The 22,300-nt window shown below is 45.4% G+C and overlaps 1 protein-coding gene across 4 annotated transcripts; it reads right to left on the bottom strand.

Annotated features, from left to right (window-relative positions):
• Positions 1-1,846: 1,846 nt before the first annotated feature.
• On the bottom strand, positions 1,847-21,972 carry LIG3 (DNA ligase 3). 4 transcript variants are annotated; one of them, XM_077165159.1, is made up of 20 exons: positions 21,834-21,972; positions 18,899-19,449; positions 16,889-17,032; positions 13,732-13,929; positions 12,970-13,121; positions 12,148-12,314; positions 11,941-12,018; positions 11,290-11,458; positions 9,640-9,795; positions 9,078-9,209; positions 8,507-8,586; positions 7,355-7,442; positions 6,946-7,023; positions 6,497-6,620; positions 5,740-5,882; positions 5,332-5,406; positions 4,774-4,920; positions 4,025-4,238; positions 3,513-3,631; positions 1,847-2,396 (listed from the first exon to the last, which is right to left on the bottom strand). In XM_077165159.1, exons 2-20 carry the CDS (start codon positions 19,443-19,445, stop codon positions 2,163-2,165), a joined length of 3,045 nt encoding a protein of 1,014 aa, XP_077021274.1. In that variant the 5' UTR covers positions 19,446-19,449; positions 21,834-21,972; the 3' UTR covers positions 1,847-2,162. The 4 variants fall into 4 exon arrangements, with proteins under 4 accessions (XP_077021274.1, XP_077021276.1, XP_077021273.1 ...); XM_077165161.1 differs by having other exon boundaries at positions 18,899-19,219; positions 21,830-21,971; XM_077165158.1 differs by having other exon boundaries at positions 21,830-21,971.
• Positions 21,973-22,300: the final 328 nt, after the last annotated feature.

Here is a 22,300-nt window from a genome sequence, read left to right on the forward strand (position 1 = left end):
TAGCATACAATAAGGCAGAGAAGGGCAAGGGGCTGAGCTCATTACTGAAATGATCACCTGTAGTTGGCAGAGCCATTTTGCTACAAGGGGGCACCTTGAGTTGCAGCTGCCAATAAGGGCGGGTGGGGCTGGGTCTATGTCAGCCAGGCCTGAGAGGGCAGTGCCAGTCAGTGTTTGTCAGCAGGATCCCAAGTGGAGAGGTTTGTTCTGCTGCCCTGTCCAGTTGCTTGGCCTGAGGAGGTTGGAGGGATGGAAATCTATATAGGTCAGTGCTCAAGGGAGAAACAACAGCTTTTGTTTTCACAAAGAATGAAAAATGTCTTATTTTCATCATTGAAGCCAGACTGGTACTTATTGAAAATCCCAATGTTCTGGGCTGGAGTCAGGGCAATACCTCCTTCTCAGAAATATATTTCAACAGTAGATGGAAGCCAGTGTCAGTCTGGTTAAAGTTGGCCTCCCAGCTGACTGGCAAGCAGCCTCATAGCAGATTATTATCTTGGTTGAGTACACTAGTGGGGGAGGTAGTAGCCCTCAATCGTAGAGTCCCAGATACTAAAGCATGTGTCAAAGGTTAAGTCACATTAACCCACTGCTCAGGAGATGAACAAAAAGCCTGTTAATTTGTACATAAGGGTCAGCAGGACTAGGACATGGAAGCCTGGCTGTAACCACAGGGCAACCTGATACAGACTGATCTCAGGACAGTGTGATTACTTGGAGGCAGATGTTTAGGTTGTGGAAGTGGCCTGATGCTAATATTCTGAAGTGATAGGCATGGGTCCCCCATTTCCTGGATAGGGTTTGGACACACATGCCCATGTTGATTTTTCCCCCAACCCTAGATCTATGTGCCAGACAGGCTCTGGGCTCAGTGTTCTACATATGAGTTCATGTACTCTTTACAGTAACCCTGTGATTTAGGTGCAATTCCTGTCCCCTTTGTCTTTGGGCTCAGATTTTAATCATTTGCCTAAGATCACAGAGCTATTCAGTTTTAGGACTGGGATTTGAACCTGCACTGTCCAATGTGGCAGTCACTAGCCACACAGGACTATTTAAATTTGAATTAAAATAAGAACTTGACAGCCATACATGGTTAGTGGCTGCCATATTGGATCATACAGATTTACAGATAACTTCACTGTCACAGAAAGTTCTATTGAATAGCACTTGTCTACTCTAAATTGTCTTCCTTTTACTCTTCAACTAAACCAGCTTTATTTGGCATAGGAGCTATTCTTTGTAAGCAGGCTGTGAAGAGCTGTTCTACATAGTTAGGTATAGATTTTTTTTTTTTTGGTATGGATTTTTACTTGTAAAGAGCAGTCTTGTTTCCAGATTTGGGGGCGGTAAAGATCCTTCTAAAGCCCTGTATCACCCCTAGACCCTAATCTCCCTTCTCTCTCCATAAAGGCTCCATTTTCCTACCTGATCATCTTTTCTCTCTCATCTCCAAACCAGAGACCCACACACTATAACTGGAGAGCACAGAGAATCAAGTCATAAAAGGTCATTTTGTTTTCTTTCAAATGAGGCTTCATTCCTGGTAAAAGGGAGCAGGCTGAATACAAGTTTGGCCAAATATAAGAGGCATTTCTGAAAGTAGTCTTTTAAATACAACTTAAAAATGAGCCTGGAAGTAAAAGGGAAGGACAAGGAAGGGAGAGAAGGCTTATGTTAGGTTAGCTTTGTGACCAGAGCTTGGATAACCCAGCCTTCACTCCTTTAAATCATCAGGGACATTAAAAGGGTGCAGGTTGGGAAAGGACAGGGATAACTGCAAGATATTTTAGTAAGAATCACCAGGGACATTAAAAGAGTGGAGGTTGGGAAAGGACAGGGATAACTGCAAGATATTTTATTAAAGAAAATAACTAAGCTTCTCTTTAATGAAAACAGAAAGACAACAAAACCAGCACCCAGATCTGAAAGATCTATTTAAACCAGCAAGAGAAACTGATTTCACTTGTGGTAACCACAGCAACTAAACCCTGGTCCAGAAGAGACCATTAACAGTTGATGGGTTTTAGAAGATGCACTGCTTGGAAAAGAAAGCCCAAACCCAGCCTATTCTGCTCCTCTGTCTACCTGCTTCCAGCCTAAGCCCAGTCCAGTAGTGCAGTAGGGGAGAGTATAGCCCCAAGGAGAGGGAAGTTGCCCTAGCAGGGAGCCACCAGTCTCCGTTTCCGGATACATGCCCAAATCCACTCTGAGGAGACCTGCTGGGCCTCAGAATTCTTGTCCTCACTGCCCAGCACGTGTGTGGCTGAGCCCATGTCAAATTCCTGCACCAGGTCTCCATCGAATGCCACAAAGTAGCGTCTGAGACGGCTGAAGTTTGGTGTGGAGGGTGGCAGGTAGAGCCGCACCCCGGTGAAGATGTCTAGCAGCACCTGTAAATGCAGAGGGGTCAGGGTGGGGTCAGAAGTGGGGCTGAGCCTGAACTGGATGCAGATACGTATAGTTTCCACCTAGATCAGATAGGAAGAGGAAGGAAGCAAGAGAAAAGGCAGGGCCATCAACCCCCATCCTCTAGCCACTCTAAATGAGAGCACTGACAATCCCCTCCACAAAGGGAGGGGGAGATGAAGGGCTCCAGGATTTGGGATGCTTGACGGTTCCAGTAACTCTCTGGATATGAGGGAAATATCTCTAAGAGCCGTCCAGGAGTTGCTAATCAGGGCCAGTGGCTATCAGACTCAATGTCCCTAGATTCGGTGATATTCTCTGAGTTTAGTCCATTCTACAGATTAGCCTAGACTGAGGGTGACAGGGGTCAAAAGCCCTGCTCATTAATACGGGTGGGTTCAAGGACTTGGGGTAGGGTAGAGGTGGAAATGAATCTGCAGGTCTGCTGGGGATAGGTTTCAGGGACTGGCTGGCCCCTTGGGGAGAGAGGAACAGTCACAATGTATATTGATCAAGCATTTCCTTCTCCATCTGCCCTCTGGACCATCAGCGTTGAGCCAGTACTCAACTTAGTTCTAGTCTCAGTGGGTGCTCAACACATGTTGCTAAATCAAAGAATGAATATAAAAGGAAAAAAAACTACTCAGGTGGGAGGACAGTCACCAAGCCAGGACCCTCTCTTCCCCTCTCCTTGCTGGCTGGACTGCTCTCACCCTGACCACAAACTCACACTGCTGCATGCCCACACCCAGACTGGGCTTTTTCCCTTTTAATGTAAATTATGACTGGGAACAGCAGTTGGGAGGGTCCCTGCATCCTTTCTTGGTTAGGCCGGGCTGTTCTATCTCCTGCCTGCTGGCACAGCTCTCCTTCCTCTCTGCTCGTGGGGTAGCTGCCTCTGCAAAGCAACAAGAGGGCACAGGATGGAGCAGCAGCACTGCTGTTCCAGCCCAGGACAAGAGCAGCTGCAGGAAGAGGAGGCTTAGCAAATGTCCCTAGGAATACCTGTGCTCCTCTTTCAAAGTTCATATGCAGAGGAGCTGGGGACATGAGGCCCTGGGCCAAAAACAGACTCGCTGGTGCATCACTATTACTCTCACCTTTGTCTGGCATGGGTCCTCATCATCAGGAGCCTTCCTCTTTTTCCCCACTTTCACAGAAGACTTCATGGTCAGCTTCTCCACTTTCACAGGAGAAGGCTTTGCAGTCAGCTTGCTGCCTGTGGGAGAGAGCTTAGGGTAAGAACAAAGACAGTAAGGGGAGCTGATAATGGTCCCCAGGCAGCAAGGGGAAGGGCAGGGCCTTTCCTCTGCCATGAGTGTGGGTGAGAGCTTACGGAAGAGTTCTAAACCCTTTAGTTCAAAGGCGGCTATTCCTTCAGGTCAGCCTGGCTCTTCCAGGGTACTTTCACTCAGGTTTACTGAGCAGATACAGGGTACCTAGCAGAATAGCTTCTAGCCCATGGCTGGACAGTGTTGGTGTTATCGGTGGTAGACATGTGAAGCACGTGATGTGAGCTGGAATGTGAACCCCTAGATCTCCTGGTTCCCCAGAAGAGGATGGGTCCTCTGCCCCTCTCAGCACCCTCTTTATACCCCAGCCCCTTCCTTACCCTTATCTCCTTTGTTGTTGGGACTACTCAGCTTCCCTTCTGCCTTCTTGGTACTAGCAGAGGACTTGTTGGGGGAGGCTCTGGGGACTTTCCGGGACATGGAAGGCCCTAAGGTGCCCTCGTTCTCTCCACTGCTGCCCCCTGTAGTGGAGCTCCCATCATCTCCAGCCGCAACAGTGAAGTCTGCCCTCTCCTTGGACAGCTGGTACAGTTCCTAAGGAGGGGGCAGGGAGAACACTGGGTGGTATTCCCTTCCCAAACACCAGCCTCAGAGCAGTCTGTATGGTGTGTTTTAGGCTCCTATGGCTGGGGAACAAAGAGGTGAGAAAGAAACGGAAAAGCAGCTGGCTTCCTTGGTACTTTTCCAAACTTTGCTCCTGTATCTTCAGTAAAGGGTGCAAGTCACTCTTCTCTGTACTCCATTTCTTATGAGTCAAGTGGGAACCGTAGTCTGGGGCCAACCCCTCACAATGAGGCTTCTCTTACAAGAAGGTCCTGCTCTCTAGGACCAAGGGTTGTTTAGTGGGGTATGATTAATGCAAAGCTCTGTACTTGGAAACCAAGAGGAGGTTAAGTGCTTCTGTTCCTAGCCCTGCCACCATTTGGTTTCCCTTTAATTGCCCTTCCTCACCCTATGTCAGGGGCATGGGAGAAAGGAGAAGCAGAGGACATGTCAACAAGTCAGATACCCAAGGCTCCGAGTTGGGACAACAGAGTGGAAGACACACATGGAGCCCAAGAGTTGGTACCTTGAGTTGGGGGAGGTTAGTGGCAGATTTCCAATCTTTATCATCACGAATTCGGGTGCAGCGAGGGAATCGGATGGAAATCCCGTCAGCTGTATGAGCCTCAGATTTAGAGAATTCAGCCCCTGTGATCTCCCATACGGCAGCTTTCTGTCAGGAGATAAGTTAGGCAAGTCAGTCACTGGTTAAGAAAACATCTCCCAACCAGCTAGACTATAGAACAGTTAAACAAAACAAATGCTGGGCTAACAGTTGGGAGACGTGAGCTCTAATCCTGTTGCTGCTGCCAAGTGACCTTGGAGAAGTCCTGTTTCTTCTCTGGGACTCAGTTTCTCTGTGAGTTGGGGGAGGGACCGGGCCAGGTTGCTTCTAGAGCAGACCCTCTACGCCTAAGGAATGGTATGCTCTTCTATTACTATAAACTACTCACTGACACGTACCCTTCCACCCTCCCCAGTTCCTGACAGTTGGCTGGAAGAGTTCAGATCCCCATTCCCGGATAGACTTCCCATGTGGTTGTGATGGCTTCCCTGTTGGTTGGAGGATCCATAGGGATGATACCTTTGGGTCTGGGACAATGAAGTCAGGATAGTAGATCTTGTTGATTTTCAGCCAACTGGGTATCTTACTGGGGTCCTAGAAGAGAAAAGATGCTGTCTTAGGTTGTGCTAAAGCTGGAACAAGGCTTAACTTGGTGATGGGATCATAAGAAGAGGTGAGCTAGCAAAAAGGGCTACCCCTCATCCCATGTGATCCCCCTGACCAGAGGGCACATAGGCCAGCTGCTTCTGACTACTCCACAGGAAAGGCACTCAGACACTTAGAAGGCCTAGTACTGTTCCCATGGCGAAGCAGCAGCCCTCCTTTCTGGGAAGACAGGTAAATGACAATCTGCAGTCCCCAGAGCACAACTTATTGCAGTAATGATGGGCAGTTCAGAGGCTAGGGCCAAGTGAGTCCTTTCCTCACCTTGCTGATCTTTACCATGTCCAGTTCCTTCTGCAGGCGGGCAAGTGTTGCATCATCATGGCCTCCTGCACACTTGGTTACTGTGCACCACTTCTGGCTGCCAGGGTCGTAGCAGCCCATGAGGAAGATGGACATCATGCCACCTGGGAGGGGGGCAAAGGCTCAGTTCTGGGTTGAAGGGGACCCCAATGAAGCCACACATGCCCAAAGAGAGGCCACCTGCTAGAGAGGAAGGAGCCTGGGCCTTGGCATGAGTGTGTCAGAGATCATCTCTCGGAGCCACCTCTTACTAGCTATGTATGTTAATTCTGTCTTTACCTTTCTGAGCCCTAGTTTCCTTTTCAGTAAAATGGGAATAATTGCACCTATCTTGTAGAGCACTGGTGAAAAATAAAAGGAATTGAATAGTGCCTGGCACAAAGCATACTGCTTAAAAGCACTAGATCCTCATGCCCAGCTTCCCCTCCAGTTAAGAAACAGACTTTCCCCAAGGAGAAAGTTGTGAGGACCTGAGGTAGTTGGTGGTGAGCTTCCTTGTATCAAACTACCACAGGGTGTTCTTGCCTGACCTTTCCCTGCCCAAGTCTGCAGCTCTTAAATGTCCCTGCCTGAGGTGATGAGGGCCAGGGGGGATTCCTCAGTCCCCCTCTGGAAGTCACGACTGGCCAGGTTGGAGATCAAGCCACTAAATAGGCCAGCATGTACCCTGAGTGATGCCTTCCAGGAAGTACCATCCCAGGGCCAGGGCCTCCCTGACCTTTGCTCCCGTGCCCATAGAAGGCCCCAAGGACCACCAGGTCAGCCGTGTCAGCCATGGTCCCTTCGTTCAAATAGTCCTTCTTCACTTTCAGCCAGTGCCGCTTGCCAGGCTCATATGAACCCTGAGGGGGAGCAAAAGAGACCAAAAACCAGAATGGAAACTCCATGAGGGTGGGGATTTATCTTTTTACTGCTACATACGTAGTTCTATCACAGTGCCTGCTTATTCTGAGGGAAGATGCCTTAGACTCCTGGCACTACAGCAGACACACACAACCCATCCTCCAGATCCCAAACGTGTTATATCCAAACCCAGAAAGGGTCAGCTCAGAATCCAGCCCCAACTACCTAAGACCACCATTGCCATCTTTTGGCCAGGACTGGAAAGTCTCAGGGGAGAGGGTTTAGAGTTTCTGCAAGAGAAAGCACAGGATATGGTCACCTTACCTTTACGTCCTTCAGCACCAGCCCTTCCAACCCTTCTCGGATTACCCGGTTTATCATGTCAGCCAAGTCTGAAGCTTTCTGAGGGACAACAGGAGAGATGTCTGAAGTTGGTGTAAAAATAGAAAGGGTGGTGTGGGAGCAAGGAGGAATTTGTTCCTTTTCACAGGTAACCTCTTGACCAGAGCTGCTGTGGCTTTGAGACCTAGGGCATCTATCTAGGAAGGATGTTTCTTGTCTGCCCTCCTGGGTAGAAGCTAGTAATCAACATATTTAAAGAGCCAAAGCCAAAACCATCAGTAGCCCTTCTAAGAGAGACACATTAACACTCATCCAGCCACACCTGATGCAAGGGTTCTCAGCCTTGCTTTCAAACCACTAGGAACCTGCCTAGGGTGGAGTCTCCACTCACTGTGACTTGCTTCATTTCTGAGAACATGATCCGGTTGGGAATTTCAACCATGTTGTCGTGAAGAAACTTCCGCCGCTCATGCAGAGGCCTAAGAAAGACAGGAGAGCTGCAGTCTAGCCCTCCCCACCCGCTCTGGGAGTTCTGAGGAGGGAAGGGACACAATGACAAACGCTGCTTCAAGAGAGGGTATGCCAAGGATTGAAGCCCTCGTATGTAAAGTTATGTTGTCAAGGGCTGCAACAGGGCTCTATCTTGCCTGAAGGTGGACAGCAATGAGCTGTGGCAGAGAGCACTTCATAGTTCAAGTTCCTGTTTCTATTTTGTCTTCCAGAGCCAAGGGAGAACTGGTCTCTAGCTAAACAGATTTGATAAATTCTCATCCCGTTTGAAAAGTGACTCAGACTCATTTTTTTTTACCCCCTACATTCTTGCTTCACTCCAAGCCCAAGACTGACTGATCCTCAGGTCTGCAGGCTGAGATAGTACCTCAGGATCTGAACCCTTAAACTCAATTCCTTCCCCCAGCAATTCTTTTTCTCTATATTTTGTTCCCTTTCCACATGCAAAGATATGGACAGCTGTGGGAAAAGTGGGGGCAGTGATAAGATTTTTCAGTGTGAAAGGGGCCAACACTACTTTCTCAGGCCCAAAAATTTTGATGCAGCTGAGTCAAGACTGCTAGTTCTCCCCAAGACAATCCCACCCATTACATCCCCAACAATTAGAAGCTTCCTGGGGTCAGCCTCTTCTAAAATCAAAATCTCTGAGCTGAAAGTCAATGGCCTTATGTCCCTGTGGGTGCTGTTAGAGAAATAAACTGGAACCCTAGTATGCTAGGTATATACTTTTCTGCAACAGTTCATTTTGCTGTAGTAGAGAAACTTCACTGGGAGTCTGGGTTTGCTCTGTGACTTAAGCTCTCAGACACAAGATGCAAGTCAGCACATTGGCTCTTCCTCACACTGAATGGTAGCAATTGTACTACCTCTCAGGTCCTTCCTGCCCCTGCTCCTGCCAAACTCTTAGGCCAAGAAGCATATGCTTCAGCCCCTTCCCCTCTCTCCTTTCCAACCTGAATCCCCACCTCCCCACCCAGGAACTGAAAATAGATTCCTGGCAATTCCTGGGTTTAAAGATGCTAGCCAACCTCACCTGTCCATTAAGCTGATATCATTGAAGTAGATACAATCAAAAACAAACAGGCAGACATTAGCATCTTGGAAGGCAGCTTTCTGTAAGGGAAAATGAGGCAGTAGATACATGAGGGGTGGAAATAAAAGAGTATTAAAAGATAGGGAGAGGGTGGTGCAACAGTGGCTCAGTGGCAGAATTCTCCCCTGCTATGCCGGAGACCTGGGTTTGATTCCGGAGCCTGCCCATACCAAAAAAAAAAAAAGATAGGGAGGACAAGCTCACCGTTGGAGGCCCTGTGAAGCACCTGATGGAAAAGTCCTATTTGTACTCTGAAACTCCTAGCCATAAGGGCACTCAGCAGATTGGGCTGAAAGGAAACCAACCCAATTATGAGTAGGTTCCCAATACTAGCTCCTCTTTATGTAAAAAAAAAAAAAAAGATATTTAGCTGAGGGTTCAATTTAGAAATAGTTCAGAAGTGAAGAATAAGCCCTACCCTAAGTAAGTAGCGCATTCCTCCCCAATCATACTGAGAGCACACGTACTCACACTCATTCTTGCACTCTCATATTTGGCCCTGAGCCAGTACCTTGTGCACTCCCAGAGTTCCAAAGGGAAGTGGTTTGCCTGTCTTGTTGTCGATCAGGAGCACCTCAGAGTCCAAGATCATGCTATGGCCCCCAGGGAAAGCCTGAGGGATATAGTCCTTAAAGTGGGCCACCTGGAGACAGAAGGGTCACTAAGGTGAAGGGATAAATGGGTAGCAGGAAACCAAAACCCAGACATAGAGAACAAAGCTCAAGCTCCAAAAGAAACACAGAAGAACACAGAACAACATGTGGAAACCCAGCTAACGTGCAAAACATATACTTAAGCCTTGTCAGCCACCAGGACAGAAGGACTAGGGTATCCTTTGATACCTCTATCCAGACCTAACATGAAATCATCCCATATTGAGTCACTTTCTATATGGGCTGTAGAGAAAACAAAATTTTGGAGAAAAAAGGAAGAAACTGAGAGAATGGGTGTTTTAGGGGAAGGGGATGGGGGAGACAAACATGGAATGGAGGGAGGAAAGGCAGACAAGGGAGAGATTTGTGCTGGTTGCAGAAGGAGAAAGACAGAGCTGGCAGAAAGGAAGGGACTTATACCTTGTGAGGCAGAACAGGCTTGAGACTGCGACTGAAGTAGCTGAAGTGGTCCCCATTCTTATGTACCTGGACTCGTTCCCCATCATACTTGATCTCAGAGAACATGCCGTTGGGACACTTCTTCATTGCATACTCAATGGACTTGCAGGCCTCTGCCTTGGGATGGGGAAAGCAAAGTCTTAAAGGAGCTTCAAGCCCTCTGGCCAAACAGGGGTCCTGGGGATTGACTGCCCAGAGTGCACACTCAGGGCAGTCCACTTTATAGAGCTGGGAAGGGAAAAGGCTGGGCAATATAATATTCTGGTTATAAAACCATCACCAGAGTTGATACAGGAACTTGCAGTACGGGACTATGAGTGCAATTAGTTGTAGAGAATATAAAATTCCACTGAAACAGTATTTTATCTTTTTCTCAATAATTATAGATGTTGCAGGACCTCTGGTTTATCTCAGCACAGGAGGTATACAGAAGTAAAATTAAAGAATGCAGGTGAGAACGAGGATGACAGGGACTTTTACTCACAGCATCCTGATTCAAACAACAATAGGTACCGTTTTTGAGCCCTTGTGTTAGATCATATACATAGTCCTAGTTCATCCTTGAAACAATCCCATGTGGTAGACTGTGTTGTTTTCATTTTATGTATGAGGAAAGTGAAGTTCAGAGAGGTTAGGTATTTGTTTAAGGTTATAGGTTAAGCTAATAACTGAAAGGAATGAGGTTTGAATTTAGGCTGGACTCCAAAGCCTGTGTGGTTAACCACCTAGCTATATAACCTATGCTGCTCTTCAAATGATAGGTTACAGAACAAACCTCAGAAAGAATTCCTATAACAACCAGAAAGGTCACTACTGCAGGTGGCTGGAGTCTCATCGTTGGGATGGAGATTCCACTACTTTTGGTGCTGGTAGTTCCACATTGCAAAGAGGGAGAGAACACTTCCCTATTCTAAATATAGAATATGAAACCAATGCTTTGGTACAAAGCACAAGACAACTTTGTGTCTTGTGTACAAAGCTACAAGCATTGTATGCCAGTGGAAAAATCTAAAGATGCTCATAAGCAGACATAACAGCATATACAGTGGGTTGTTTGCATGGGACAAGTGATGTCAGAAACTAAAACCCATTTCTCATGAAATAAGGGGAAGCCTAAGATGATCTCTGTCAGAGCTGGTCTTCATTGCTTAGGTTTCCTCACCTTTCTTCCCAGAAGAAAAGGAGGCCCGAGTTTCCTTGATACAGGAAGCTGGTTCTGCCACTATCTCTCGGTGTCACTTTGGAGCAAGCCACAGAACCCCAGGGGTTACTAGGAGACAGATGTGCCATTCCAGGCAATGCTTCAGAAAATTTGACTACATTCACAAAAGGAAACTAAAGCCTCAAAGAGACTAAGCAACTCATCTAAGATTCTATAGCTTATTACGGCAGAACTGGGAATAAAATCAGTTCTTTACACTAGATCATGCTCTCTTTTCTTTATTCACTTCTTTGCAAAATGCCCTCTGCATACCTACTCGTCCTTCTCCACACTCCTCCAGTCACCTTGCAAGAGCTATCAACATTCATACCCCAGCAGATCTCACATTGAAGAGTAAAAAACTCAAAGAAGACAGGAGTATGGCGCAGGGGCAGAGCAGCACTCCTCACCAGCATGGGCTGCACAGGGGTCATCAGTGAGGCCTGGACACTCAGAGTTCGTCTCTGGCCTGGCTCCTTCTCTACATCCTGCTCATTGCGAAGGACCCTCTCCACCACGTCCTGTAGGTTACGTGAGGCTTTGAAGGCTTCATAGGCATTGGGGTGGAGAGCATCTAACCTGCCAAGGAGGACAGGAGCAAGGAAACAAAAGCCACTGTCTGTCAACCTGTGGCTTTTCATAACAGTGTCTGTTCTTGTGGAAAGGGCAGAGATCCCAATATATGGGGAAAGGCTTGTGTCCTATTATCTAGACTTTCACAGAAGAAAAAGCTCTTTGAAAATTCAGCTTTTTTTGATAAACTATGCCCACTTGGATGCCCTTAGCAAAGGAGGGGATTGGGTTGGGTAAGAAACTCATACTATACTTACTGAACAAATTCCACAGGTGCTAGGTGAGTTCCTTTACATATTTTCATATATAACAACTCTATGTGTAGGGTATTATCTCTATTTGACATGAAAAAGTGGAGACTAAGAAAGGTCAAGGGACTGACCATGATCCCACGGGAAGTAAGAAGGTAGAATCAGGACTCATTCCAAATTGGGACCCCAATTTGACACCAGCTGACAACTCAGGCCGTCAGAGGAGCTAGTACTTACACATGTTTGGCACCTGAGTTCATCTTCAGATCATGTTTGATCAACCTGATGATACACTTAAGGTCATTGGCTGTGCACCTAGGGGCATAAGGCACATTCAACTTGGGCTTTGAAGAGCTCTGGACCCCCAAGCCTTCTTTCTTAAGCAATTCCATCTCCCCAGGCCCATCCCCATTAGACATGCTTTGACTGGAGCAGCTCCCCCACCTGGAGGCAATGTCCTGCAGAGCCTGTTGCTGCTCATCCTCCTTGGTGAGCTTGGAAAGCCGCAGGAGAAATTCATCTACCTCCTGAATGGTAAGGAGGCTCTTGGAAGCTGGAGGGAAAGACTTGCTCTGCTCAAAGAAGACTCTGATTGTCTCTGATACGTCACCCTGTCTCCAAAAATCAAAATGCCACTGTTGCAACCCCAAGAATGGCCAAGTATATCCCTCATTATCCTAGGACTAAAGGTGGAACCAGATTTCAGTACTATTTCTGTCTCCAATTCAAACATATCTACCTTACTTCTTAGTGAACCACCCTACCCACCACTCCTGAGGGGGGCACCTTTATCCATCATGAGATCTGCCCATCTGCCTAGCTGAGAAGAGAAACAGAACTATCCCAGTGCTGAGCCAATTTGACTCCTGCTCAAGAATTTGAACAAAGAGACAAACATGGTCATCAGATATAGCTTGAGTGGAAACTTTCCATGGTGCCAAGGGTAACGTCAAACTAAACCAAAGCTGAATGGAAGCCCAAGTTAGAGGAAATAAGAGTAATAAACAATAGAGTTCAGAACCATGGCCCAAGAGACAGAAGGAAGTCTCAAATCCTGACTTTCTAGCTCTAGGCCCTGTGGCTCATCAGCAGTATGTTTACAGTTCTCAAAAACTTGTGAAATTAACAGATGTAGCCTTACATTTAGCCCCCCTGGGTTTCAGTTTCCTAAAACAGCAAGTGACCCAACCAGAAAAAAAGAGACTGCAGGTGCCTGGCTTCACAGAACCCTACCTGGAATGCCATCTACCCTTCCCTTCCTCTGACCTGCTCTAGGTCTCGTGCCATGTCATCTGGGTTGCAGTTAAAAATGCGGCTGAAAAGCTTCACAATCTGCTTATCATTCAGGTTGTAAACACTCTTAATAACACCCGGTAGCAGCAGTTTCACTGTTAGGTATACGTCACCATGGAAACCATCTGGAGACAGACAGAAAGGAACCTTTCTTGAGAAATGGAGCTTAAACAAATAAATATATAAACTCATGGGAAGCAAAGACTTAGGACTGACGCACAGATCTACAGTTCACCGTCTGTGCTCCCACAGTACCCTGTGTACATCACTACTTTAGTAGTGGCTTACCAGTCTGTCTCCCCTTTGGCCTATGGATGAAGTCCTAGGGCAAAGCTATGACTTTCACTTCAGTGTCCCTAGTGATGACCACAGTACAGATGCTTAATGACTACTCGTTAGATGAATTTTCTAGAATTTGAAGATACTATTCCAAGCAGTGCATGGGGTTCACATACACCTAATCAAACATGCCGGAAAGTGAGCTTTCCTTTGGTCAAATGGAATGAGTTCTTCTGGCCTTCCAGGGACAGAAGAAAGAGGCCAAAATGCTCTGAGCAGAACTGGCTATACAATACTAGTGAAAAAGGAAAATGCAGGGACCTATGTTCAAAATTATTAAGAATTTTAAGGCAGTAACAGCACAGCATTAAACCAAGCCTGGGACCCTCCTATGAAGCTGGCCATGGTTCTGAGCCCTTGAGAGAAAAAGTCCAGCTAGGATGCTCATGGCCCCACCTCCTGTAGAACCTTTACGCAGAAAGTCCTGGATGATCTGGGTCTTTGTGTTGTAGCTAGGATTTTCAGCCACCATGGCACACAGCTTCCGAAACTCCCGAAGAAGGCAATCCTTGTGCTTGGGGTCACATTTGCTTGAGGATAGGCTAGTCTGAGGGGTAGGGCTTGAGGGGAGTTCCTTGAGGCTGTTGGGCTTGGCTGTTGGAGAGGGAAATAAAAGGGAGAGAGAAACAGGAGAGATGATTTATTTTGCCTTGCTGAGAAGGAAGAAAAAGAAGGAGGGAAACTAAGGGCACTCTGCTAGAACTTTATATGTGGCTTAACTTAATCCTCCCAAATAGCCCTTTGGGGTGGATATATCATTACACCCATTTACAAGTAAAGAAATGAAGGTAAATAATTTCCCCAAATTTCACAGCTATTAACAGTAAAGGAGCAGTGGCCTCACACCTAAGCAGAAGACCAGGCTGATAAATCTCGCTTTACGTGAGCACATTAGAGAAGAACAAAGGTCACCTTCTTGCCAATGCTGGTCAGGAGGGTCTGAGAGAGACTATGAAGTTGACTCCCAAAAGGGAGGACATGGAAGGATGGAAAAATAAAGAGATACTTTATTTAAAGTGAAATCCTTGCTATATGTAGATTGTCAGAGCTTGAAGAAGTCTTAAAGATTACCCAGTTCAAGTCTGCTGATGAAGGGAGAAGGGACTTGTAGGATCTCCCAGTTCCTCAGCGGCAGAGCCAGGACAAGAAACACCAAAACAGCCGGACCCCAACTCTGCACTCCCAACACTCCCACCCACTTCCCACCAGCACTCCCTTTAGCACAACTTTTTTTCTTTCCTATTATCAAAATAAAAGATAATCAATGAAAACGATTTTCTTCCAGTCACCTAAAAATAACTACGTACAACTCCTTAGTGGTTTTCTCTCACCTTAGGACCATTTGCAAAGCAAATTCGTTCTGTAATCTTGTGGCAAGGCCATTAGCAAGCTGGCTACTGATGCAAGCTTCTTCTTGTCTGGGTTTTGTAAATTATAAAACTATCCTTATCTCTAACCTGAAGTCTCAACAGAATTTTAGGGGACAAAATCTCCAAAATGTTCAGCCAGACTATAAGGTAAGTGGAATACCACAGTTCTCTCACCTTCTCCTAAATTTCCTTCTGGAAGCATTCTGTCCCTATTTTCACTTGGACTCTTCTGTATTACTATCTTTGGCCTACCATTAAACAAAAACAAATCCCAAAGTTTAAAGATAATTAAAAGCCCATACAGTTAGGTACCATTTCTTGCAATATCACCTCCTTTAGTCCTCACGAGAACACTGAGGTATAGACAAGGTAGGGCTACCATTCCTATTTTAACAGATGAGGGCACAGACTCAAAGCAGTGAAAGGATTTGTTCAAATTTAAACAGCTGTGAATGACAGTGTTGGGATCAGAACTCAAGTCTTCTAAGTTCTTTTAGTCACATAAAGTTACCTTTCCAAACAACTTCTGACTCGAAGCAGTTTGGCTTTATTTATTGTCTTTAACTGAATCAATCACAAGAATGTCTTCAAACAATAAAAGTGGTAACAGGATATAGGGTAAAAGCTTTGGAGCTTAACAAACTTCAGTGCAAATACTAACTTCATAATGAAATTGAACATCAGCTTTCTCACACATAAATGGGTCGAATGAAATTATTTCCTAAATTAATTAAAGAATAATAAAAGTACATATGTAGGGTGGGTAATGGTGGTGCAATGGCAGAGTTCTCGCCTGCCATGCCAGAGACCCGGGTTTGATTCCTGGTGCCTGCCCATGCCCAAAACAAACAAACAACATATCTAAAAGTTCCTAGCCCAATGCTACCTGCTACCTAAGGCCAACACATGAGACTAATTTCTCCATCTCCCCTCTATACCCCACGCCCTATCAAACGTTTCCCGAATCCCAACTGTGGAGCAGTAATTCTGTATTTTATATAAAAGAAGCTATATGTATTTGTGCATGCGTGTGTATTCTATAAATGAAGAGAAACGAAAACGTAACACCTTACTATCTTTACTGCCCAGAAGATACCAATCATAGCCACAATCCCCACCTGTAGTTAATTGTGATTTCTCAGATTCCAGTTTAAATGTTCAACTTTTTCAAAGACATCTTCCTTCATTTTCCAGATAACGTTCAGGTCCCCACTAAATACTCAAAAAGTACTCTGTTTATACTTCTTCTCCATAGCTTGCGCAAAATTATATTTACTAATTTAATAGTGACTTTCGGTAACTGCTTATCCTCTCACTAGACTATGAGCATCATGAGGGGGCCAGGCTGGTGTTTCATCATTGTCTTCCCAGTGGCGGCACTGTGGTGGGCTTAGCATAGGCACACAGTAAATATTTGTTAAATGAACTTTGAATATTTATATGTAGTCTACTAAGTGTGTCAGGCACTGAGTAAACGTTTTATAGCTATTATTTCACTTGAGTCTTCACCTCGACTTTATGAAGCAGGTGTCGGTTCATATGAAACTGAGAGTTCATTTTCTAGGTAAATTTAAATAACTCGTCAAAGGTTACAGAGCTTACAGTTGCTGAAGACAGAATTTGAGCCCAGAACAAAACCGATTCCAAAGCCCACACTCTTCATCACTAGGATGTACTGGCCCCTCACAAATCATAAGTACCCTTCAGATCCTCTTCTCCTTCCTGCTTCATAGTCCAACCCTTCAAATAAACAGTTGTAAGAACTAAGAAGAGAAATGGGGGTGTGGCCCATGCATGGCATTTTCCTTTTCCCATACTTTCAACTCCAGTTCAGGTGAGTTTTGGGAGCCTATTTCTTAAAATTCTTTCATTATCAAAAAACAAGGAAATAAAAGGCAGACTATAGTAATCTCTGTCTGACCCAGGTAACTATTTCAGGTAACTATTTGTTGACAAAACAAACAAATGAACATCTTTCTGACCCATATGGTTTAAAGTGTGCAAAGAAATATCATACAAATGGCACACTGAGAATTAATCATTTCTTGTCTCTGCTCAGAGAGAAGCAAATTATAGCATGAGAGACTAGATGGCACAGAATTTTCACTCTTAGCCAGATCCTCAAATAGGATACCAAATAAAAGGAAGTACACAACAGCTAAAGTAAACCTAACTTATCTCACCTGAAAAGCCAGAAAATTTTCGGGGATTGTTATTGGTGACAAATGAGGAGCCTTTTGATGGAGATGTTACTTGGCCGGTGGCTGTCAATTTAGCCTGGACAACAGCTTTCTTCTTTGGTGTGCCTGTAGCCTTAGAAGTCAGATCTGTAGGATTCCAAAGGAAAAGGGAAAACATCCTTTAGTGAAAGATCCCTGAGAAAGCTTCCAATGAATCTATCAACTGCTCTTACAGACTTGCTTGGTTAGTTACTACCATAGCAGTACCCCACAGCTGGAGCTTCACTGGGTTTTTTGAGTGGAGGCAGTGTGTGATAGGATATTGGGGGGAGGGAGAGGGAATTGTTCTGAGGACAAAAGACCTAGCTACCACTGGCCTTTACTAATGACATAAATTTTCATCAACACTTCCCCACTTTTTAATCTCACGTACAGAAATCTCTAGAAATGACAGTATTTGGGGGAAATTAGAAATCACATCTTGATACATAAAATTTGAGGAGTCCAGCTCCACAAAATTAGCCCTAATTTATATATAAACACAAAGATAAAATGAAGACAACCACAGGGAAATTTCCAGCTGCTGAATTATCTGAGCTATACGACAATTTAACTCTACTTGTGTTTCTCTTCCTCTGAATGAGGGTTTGGGCAAGAAGTAACAAGGGTTAAGTAACAAATGCCTAAAGCACGGCACAGCTGGGTGAAAGCCTGAGAATGGAGGATATGAGAAGGAGACTCTTCTCTTCTGGAAGTCTTTCTTCCTTTCAAAGCACAAGGATAGATGCCCATTTTTAGATGGTTTTAGAGCCAATGTTAGAGTGGCTCTAACAGTGACTATAAAAGGGATGTAACAGGGACTACAACCATGCTTAACTAAAGATATGAATATTATTTTACAGAAAGGATTATGAGAGTCTTAAGGGATTAATTAGATTTGGAGGTCTCTAAAATAGGCATATGGATGTGCGTGTGCATGTATGTCCATATGTGTGTGTGTGTGTTTATGTACATATACACGAATGCATTTTCTAACTGTATGCTAAAAGGTCTTAGAAGCAAAACTACCCCAGTGGCAACGAGAACACCTAGCACTCAAATTTTGGTCTCTAATACCAAGCCCCACTAACAGGAACCAGGACTCTTCAGAGAAATGGCTGATTCCAGGGCTGGGCTAGGATACATACAAGATGAGCCTAAGAATATATTGTTACACCAAAAAGTAAGGAACAACTTCAAAACATTTTTTAAGAAAATGATGAGCGCAGGTCACAAAGATACAGATAACAGACTGAAGGGGTACCCACATAAGGACCAACTGAGTACCCAAATAATTAGGTACAGTAATGAATTTTAAGCCATTGGGAGAAAGTAGCAAGCCACGAGTCCACACAGATAATAAATTCATAAGATAAAAAAAAGCATGGGTGGGTACTCTATATTTTAAAAATGTCAATGTCATAAACAAAAAGGAGGCCAGAGACATGTCAAACTAAATGCAACATCTGATCCTAGATGGGGATCCTGTACTGGAAAAAAAATGTAATTAAATATACTATTTGATCAATTGACAAAATTGGAAGAAAGAGATAGTAATTATTTATTACTATATCAATAATAAATTTACTGCAGTTAATAACCATATCATGATTATATAAGAGAATATTCCTATTCTTAGGATATACATACTGTCAAATATTTAAAGGTAAAAGCTCATGATGTATGTAACTTACTCTTAAATGATTCAGGACAAAAAAAAATTGTGCATGCGTGTGCATAGAGAGTGGGCTAGTAAGAATATGTGTAAGCACAAATCATAAAGCAGTAAAATGTCAATGGTAAGTGAAGCTGGGTTAAAGGAATATGGATCTTCTTTGTACTATTTTTGTTCTTGCAACTTTCCTGTGAGTTTGAAATTATTTCCAAATAAAATGTTTAAAAGAAAGTGGACTCTACTCTCCTTATCCCTGTTCTCCCGACAAGAATGAAATGAGAAAAGTTTTCTCCACTCACCTGCAATGTGCTGTGTTATCTGTTCCTTCTCATTATCTTCCAGCTCCTCCCAGCCTTCCAGCTCTGTGAGATCCTCGATTTTTTTTGTGGTGGCCCGGGCCCGTTCAAGTTTCTCAAACATGCATTTAATGTGGTACCACTCTTTCATATCACCGCCGGACTCTGAGAAGGGATTGGGCACCACTTTGCCAATTCGGCATACACCCTTCACGATCTTTTCTTTACATTTTTTGCAGCCAGCTGTGCCACGCTTGGCATAATCAACACAGAATCGTTGCTCAGCCATCTCACTGGGGCCACTGCAGAGTCCCACATGCAACCCTGGCAAGAAAACAAGGCAAGTGGTTCGTGGTTTTTGATTGCCTTGCTGGAATGACAGAACAGGCTTTTTTGTCAGAGGGCAGCGCCCATGAAGCAGATCTGTTTCTAGCCACTGGTTAAACTGTCTGATGTCAGGCCAACGATGTCGCTCTCGGAACAGGCACGGTTCTTTTCGGCTGAATGCACGGAAGGTTGGTGGAAAGAGGATCCTGAAAGCTAAAGTCATACAGCTGCATGAAAGGGTGAGAAGCAGAGTAAATGAGATATAAATGAGGAGATAAACTTCCAATTTGCTCAAAAGCCAAAGGTCTATATGGCCCAGGCTGACTAATCAAAAGTATTAAAAGTTTATTTCCTACAGGATGAAGAAGAGTTCCAGTAAATGGAAAATCCAGTTTGCAAAAGGTGTTTGATTAATATACACACGTATATCCAGTAATCACAACTAAGAGAACCCAAATAATACAAAGCTTATCCTGTTTTCTCAGCAATCCCTGAGACTCATAATGAATGATGACATTTAAGTATTATAAGGTCGTGAAGTTTCTTTTTAATCATTAAGAAAAATTACATATGTCCATAAAGTATTCAATGTGAGATATAACACGTCATCCTCTAGAAAACAAACCATTACATGGATTTGTGATTTAATCCAAAACCCTATTTTGAGAGGCAACTAAGTGGAGCCTGGAATCAGACTGCCTGGGTTCAAACCTTAGCTCAGCCACTTACCGGCTGTGTGAACTTGGTAGTTTCTTAATCTCTCCATTCCTCAGTTTCCTCATTTGTAAAATGTCGACAATAGTACTTATTCAAAGCATTGCTGTTCTAAGGGGTAAGCCCTTAGAAAAGAGTTGGACACATTATCAGGGGCTCAATAATGTTAGCTCTTATCTTCAATGAAGAAGTTACTTTAAACAGTGGTACCCTATGTACAATTATATGCCTGTCTATAATTCAGCAATTTGAGTCAGAGAATTCTGAAGTAACTGGATGACAAGAGTCAAAGAAACTGATAAATCAATCCAAATGGAAACAAGGATTATATCCAAATGGTATCTCCTTATCTTCTTATATTGTTTATATCTTCCAAAGTATCTTTTTTTTTGGATGTTGTATGGTGGGGTTACCACATTTCATTATTTTTCCATGTGAGTATCCCGCTATTGCAGCACTATTTTGTTGAATTTTTTATTTGTTTGTGTTTGTTGGTTTCCTGGTTTGGGAAGTGCACCGGCCAGGAACTGAACCCAGGTCTCCCGCACAGGAGGCAAGAATTAAAGTTCTAATATTTAAAATACTAGAAGTCATTTTCAAGTTTGCACACCGCTTTGTAGTGAAATTGCCATTGTATTATACAAAAACAGGCCTTTACCTACGGTACTGCAACATGGTACAGAGGAATGCATAGGGTCTTTCAAAAATTAGGGAGTCTTGGCAGCTTAAAGTCTGATCATACAGCATATATGTTATTTTAACTTTGAGAAACTTTTTAACTTCTCTGAGTCTGCGTTCTTATTTCTAAAACAGGGAAAATAATACCTGCCTCACAGGGTGGTTGTGAAAATTAAAATAAGCCCATGGATGGCCTGGGAGGGGGGCGGTAACATGGTTTAATCTCCTTGAAAATGTACATACTTGTAAATGTATTTTTGGAGAGAAGGTTCATAACTTTCTCATGAGATTCACAAAGGGTTCTACAATCTTCAAAAGTTTAAGAACTACAGAGATGATGTATAGGAAAGTACGGCAGGCCCATAAGAGAAGCTCAGAACCTGAAATCTTTCTTAGAAGACAGACCTAATTATGTCACGCCTACCCCTACGCCCCTGTAAATAATTAAAGAAACAGACTCCAGAGCATCTCGCAGCGCCCTAGTCTCAGCCTCAGAGGAGGCTCCTGAGGCTCTGGCCCACCGCGACGCATAAACTCCTTGGAAGGAGCCCGAGCAGGAAATCGCTGAGGTCTCAAAGAAGCGCAGACGGCCACGGGCCAGTGAGCTGCAGCGGGGTGGAAAGCGAAACCCCTGCAGCTGCCTTGCTGAAGGGGCCTCCCGCCACGCTTTCGCGGAGTGGGTAGGGACTACCGACCCGGGCGCCGCGAGCCGGCCTCAAGGAAGGGAGGAGGCGGGGAAGCGGGGTCGGGCGGCGTTAAGGCTAGACCCTCCGAGTCCCTCGGGATCAGCACGCTGGAGGCCGAGGGGACCCGCGGGCACAGCCAGCGGGGCTGGGGAAGGGAGCACGCTTCCACCCGGCCAGCGAACGCTGGGAACGAGAAAGGCTCCCAAATTCCTAGGGAAGCGCAGCAACTTCGTTGCGGGGAATATGCAGGGGCAGGGACACAGAAGAAGTCCCTGGAGGGGCCCCGAAGGGCCGCACGCCCGGGGATGTGAGCAGGCACTATTCCTCGCGCGGGTATCTTGGGGGTGCCTCAAGGTACCAGGCACCTCCCGGGTGGACTCCCGGGGGCCGCCACGTCATGGAGGGTGTGCCCCCGGGCTCCGCAGGCGGGAGGGGGAGGAGCCGAGGGGGCTGGCTCCCGGACCGCGCCGAGGTTCGGGTCCCCACCGGCTTCCTCCCCACACTGCCAGCCCCGCCGCGCCGCCCTCACCTGCCTTTCCGGCTCCAGCGCACACTGTAGGCCTTGGGTCCAGGCGCCCAGAGGCCGTGGGCAGCCCACGACGGTTGTAGCTCCTGTCTCTTTAAATCCGGGTCCTTGAGCTGGTGACAGTGCGCAAGCGCATAAGCGAAGGCCCAAGCTGCGCCGCAGGTCTCGGCGCTGGCGCGGGTCCCCGCCCCCGGCCTACCACGTGGGTCGTGGGCAGTTTGTGCCACGTGGCCCTGGTCTTTGGTTGTCTGGGTTTTGGGGCGTTCGGAACTGCGATCGCCGCCTGGGGAAGCAGAGATAAGGGGACGTGGTGGTGTCCCAAAGTGCGGCCTGGCTGGAACTTCTGAGGATCCCCCTGATTTTTTCGTGCTGTTAGAGATCATATAGTCCAATTGAGTTAAAGCGTATTAGTTGAGAAATTACATTGTAATGAGCTTGGGGAAGGCAAAGGTCGCGTTATTCAGCCGATCTCTC

This window comes from Tamandua tetradactyla, chromosome 6 (genome assembly GCF_023851605.1).
Source record: "Tamandua tetradactyla isolate mTamTet1 chromosome 6, mTamTet1.pri, whole genome shotgun sequence".
NCBI classification, from domain to species: domain Eukaryota; kingdom Metazoa; phylum Chordata; class Mammalia; order Pilosa; family Myrmecophagidae; genus Tamandua; species Tamandua tetradactyla.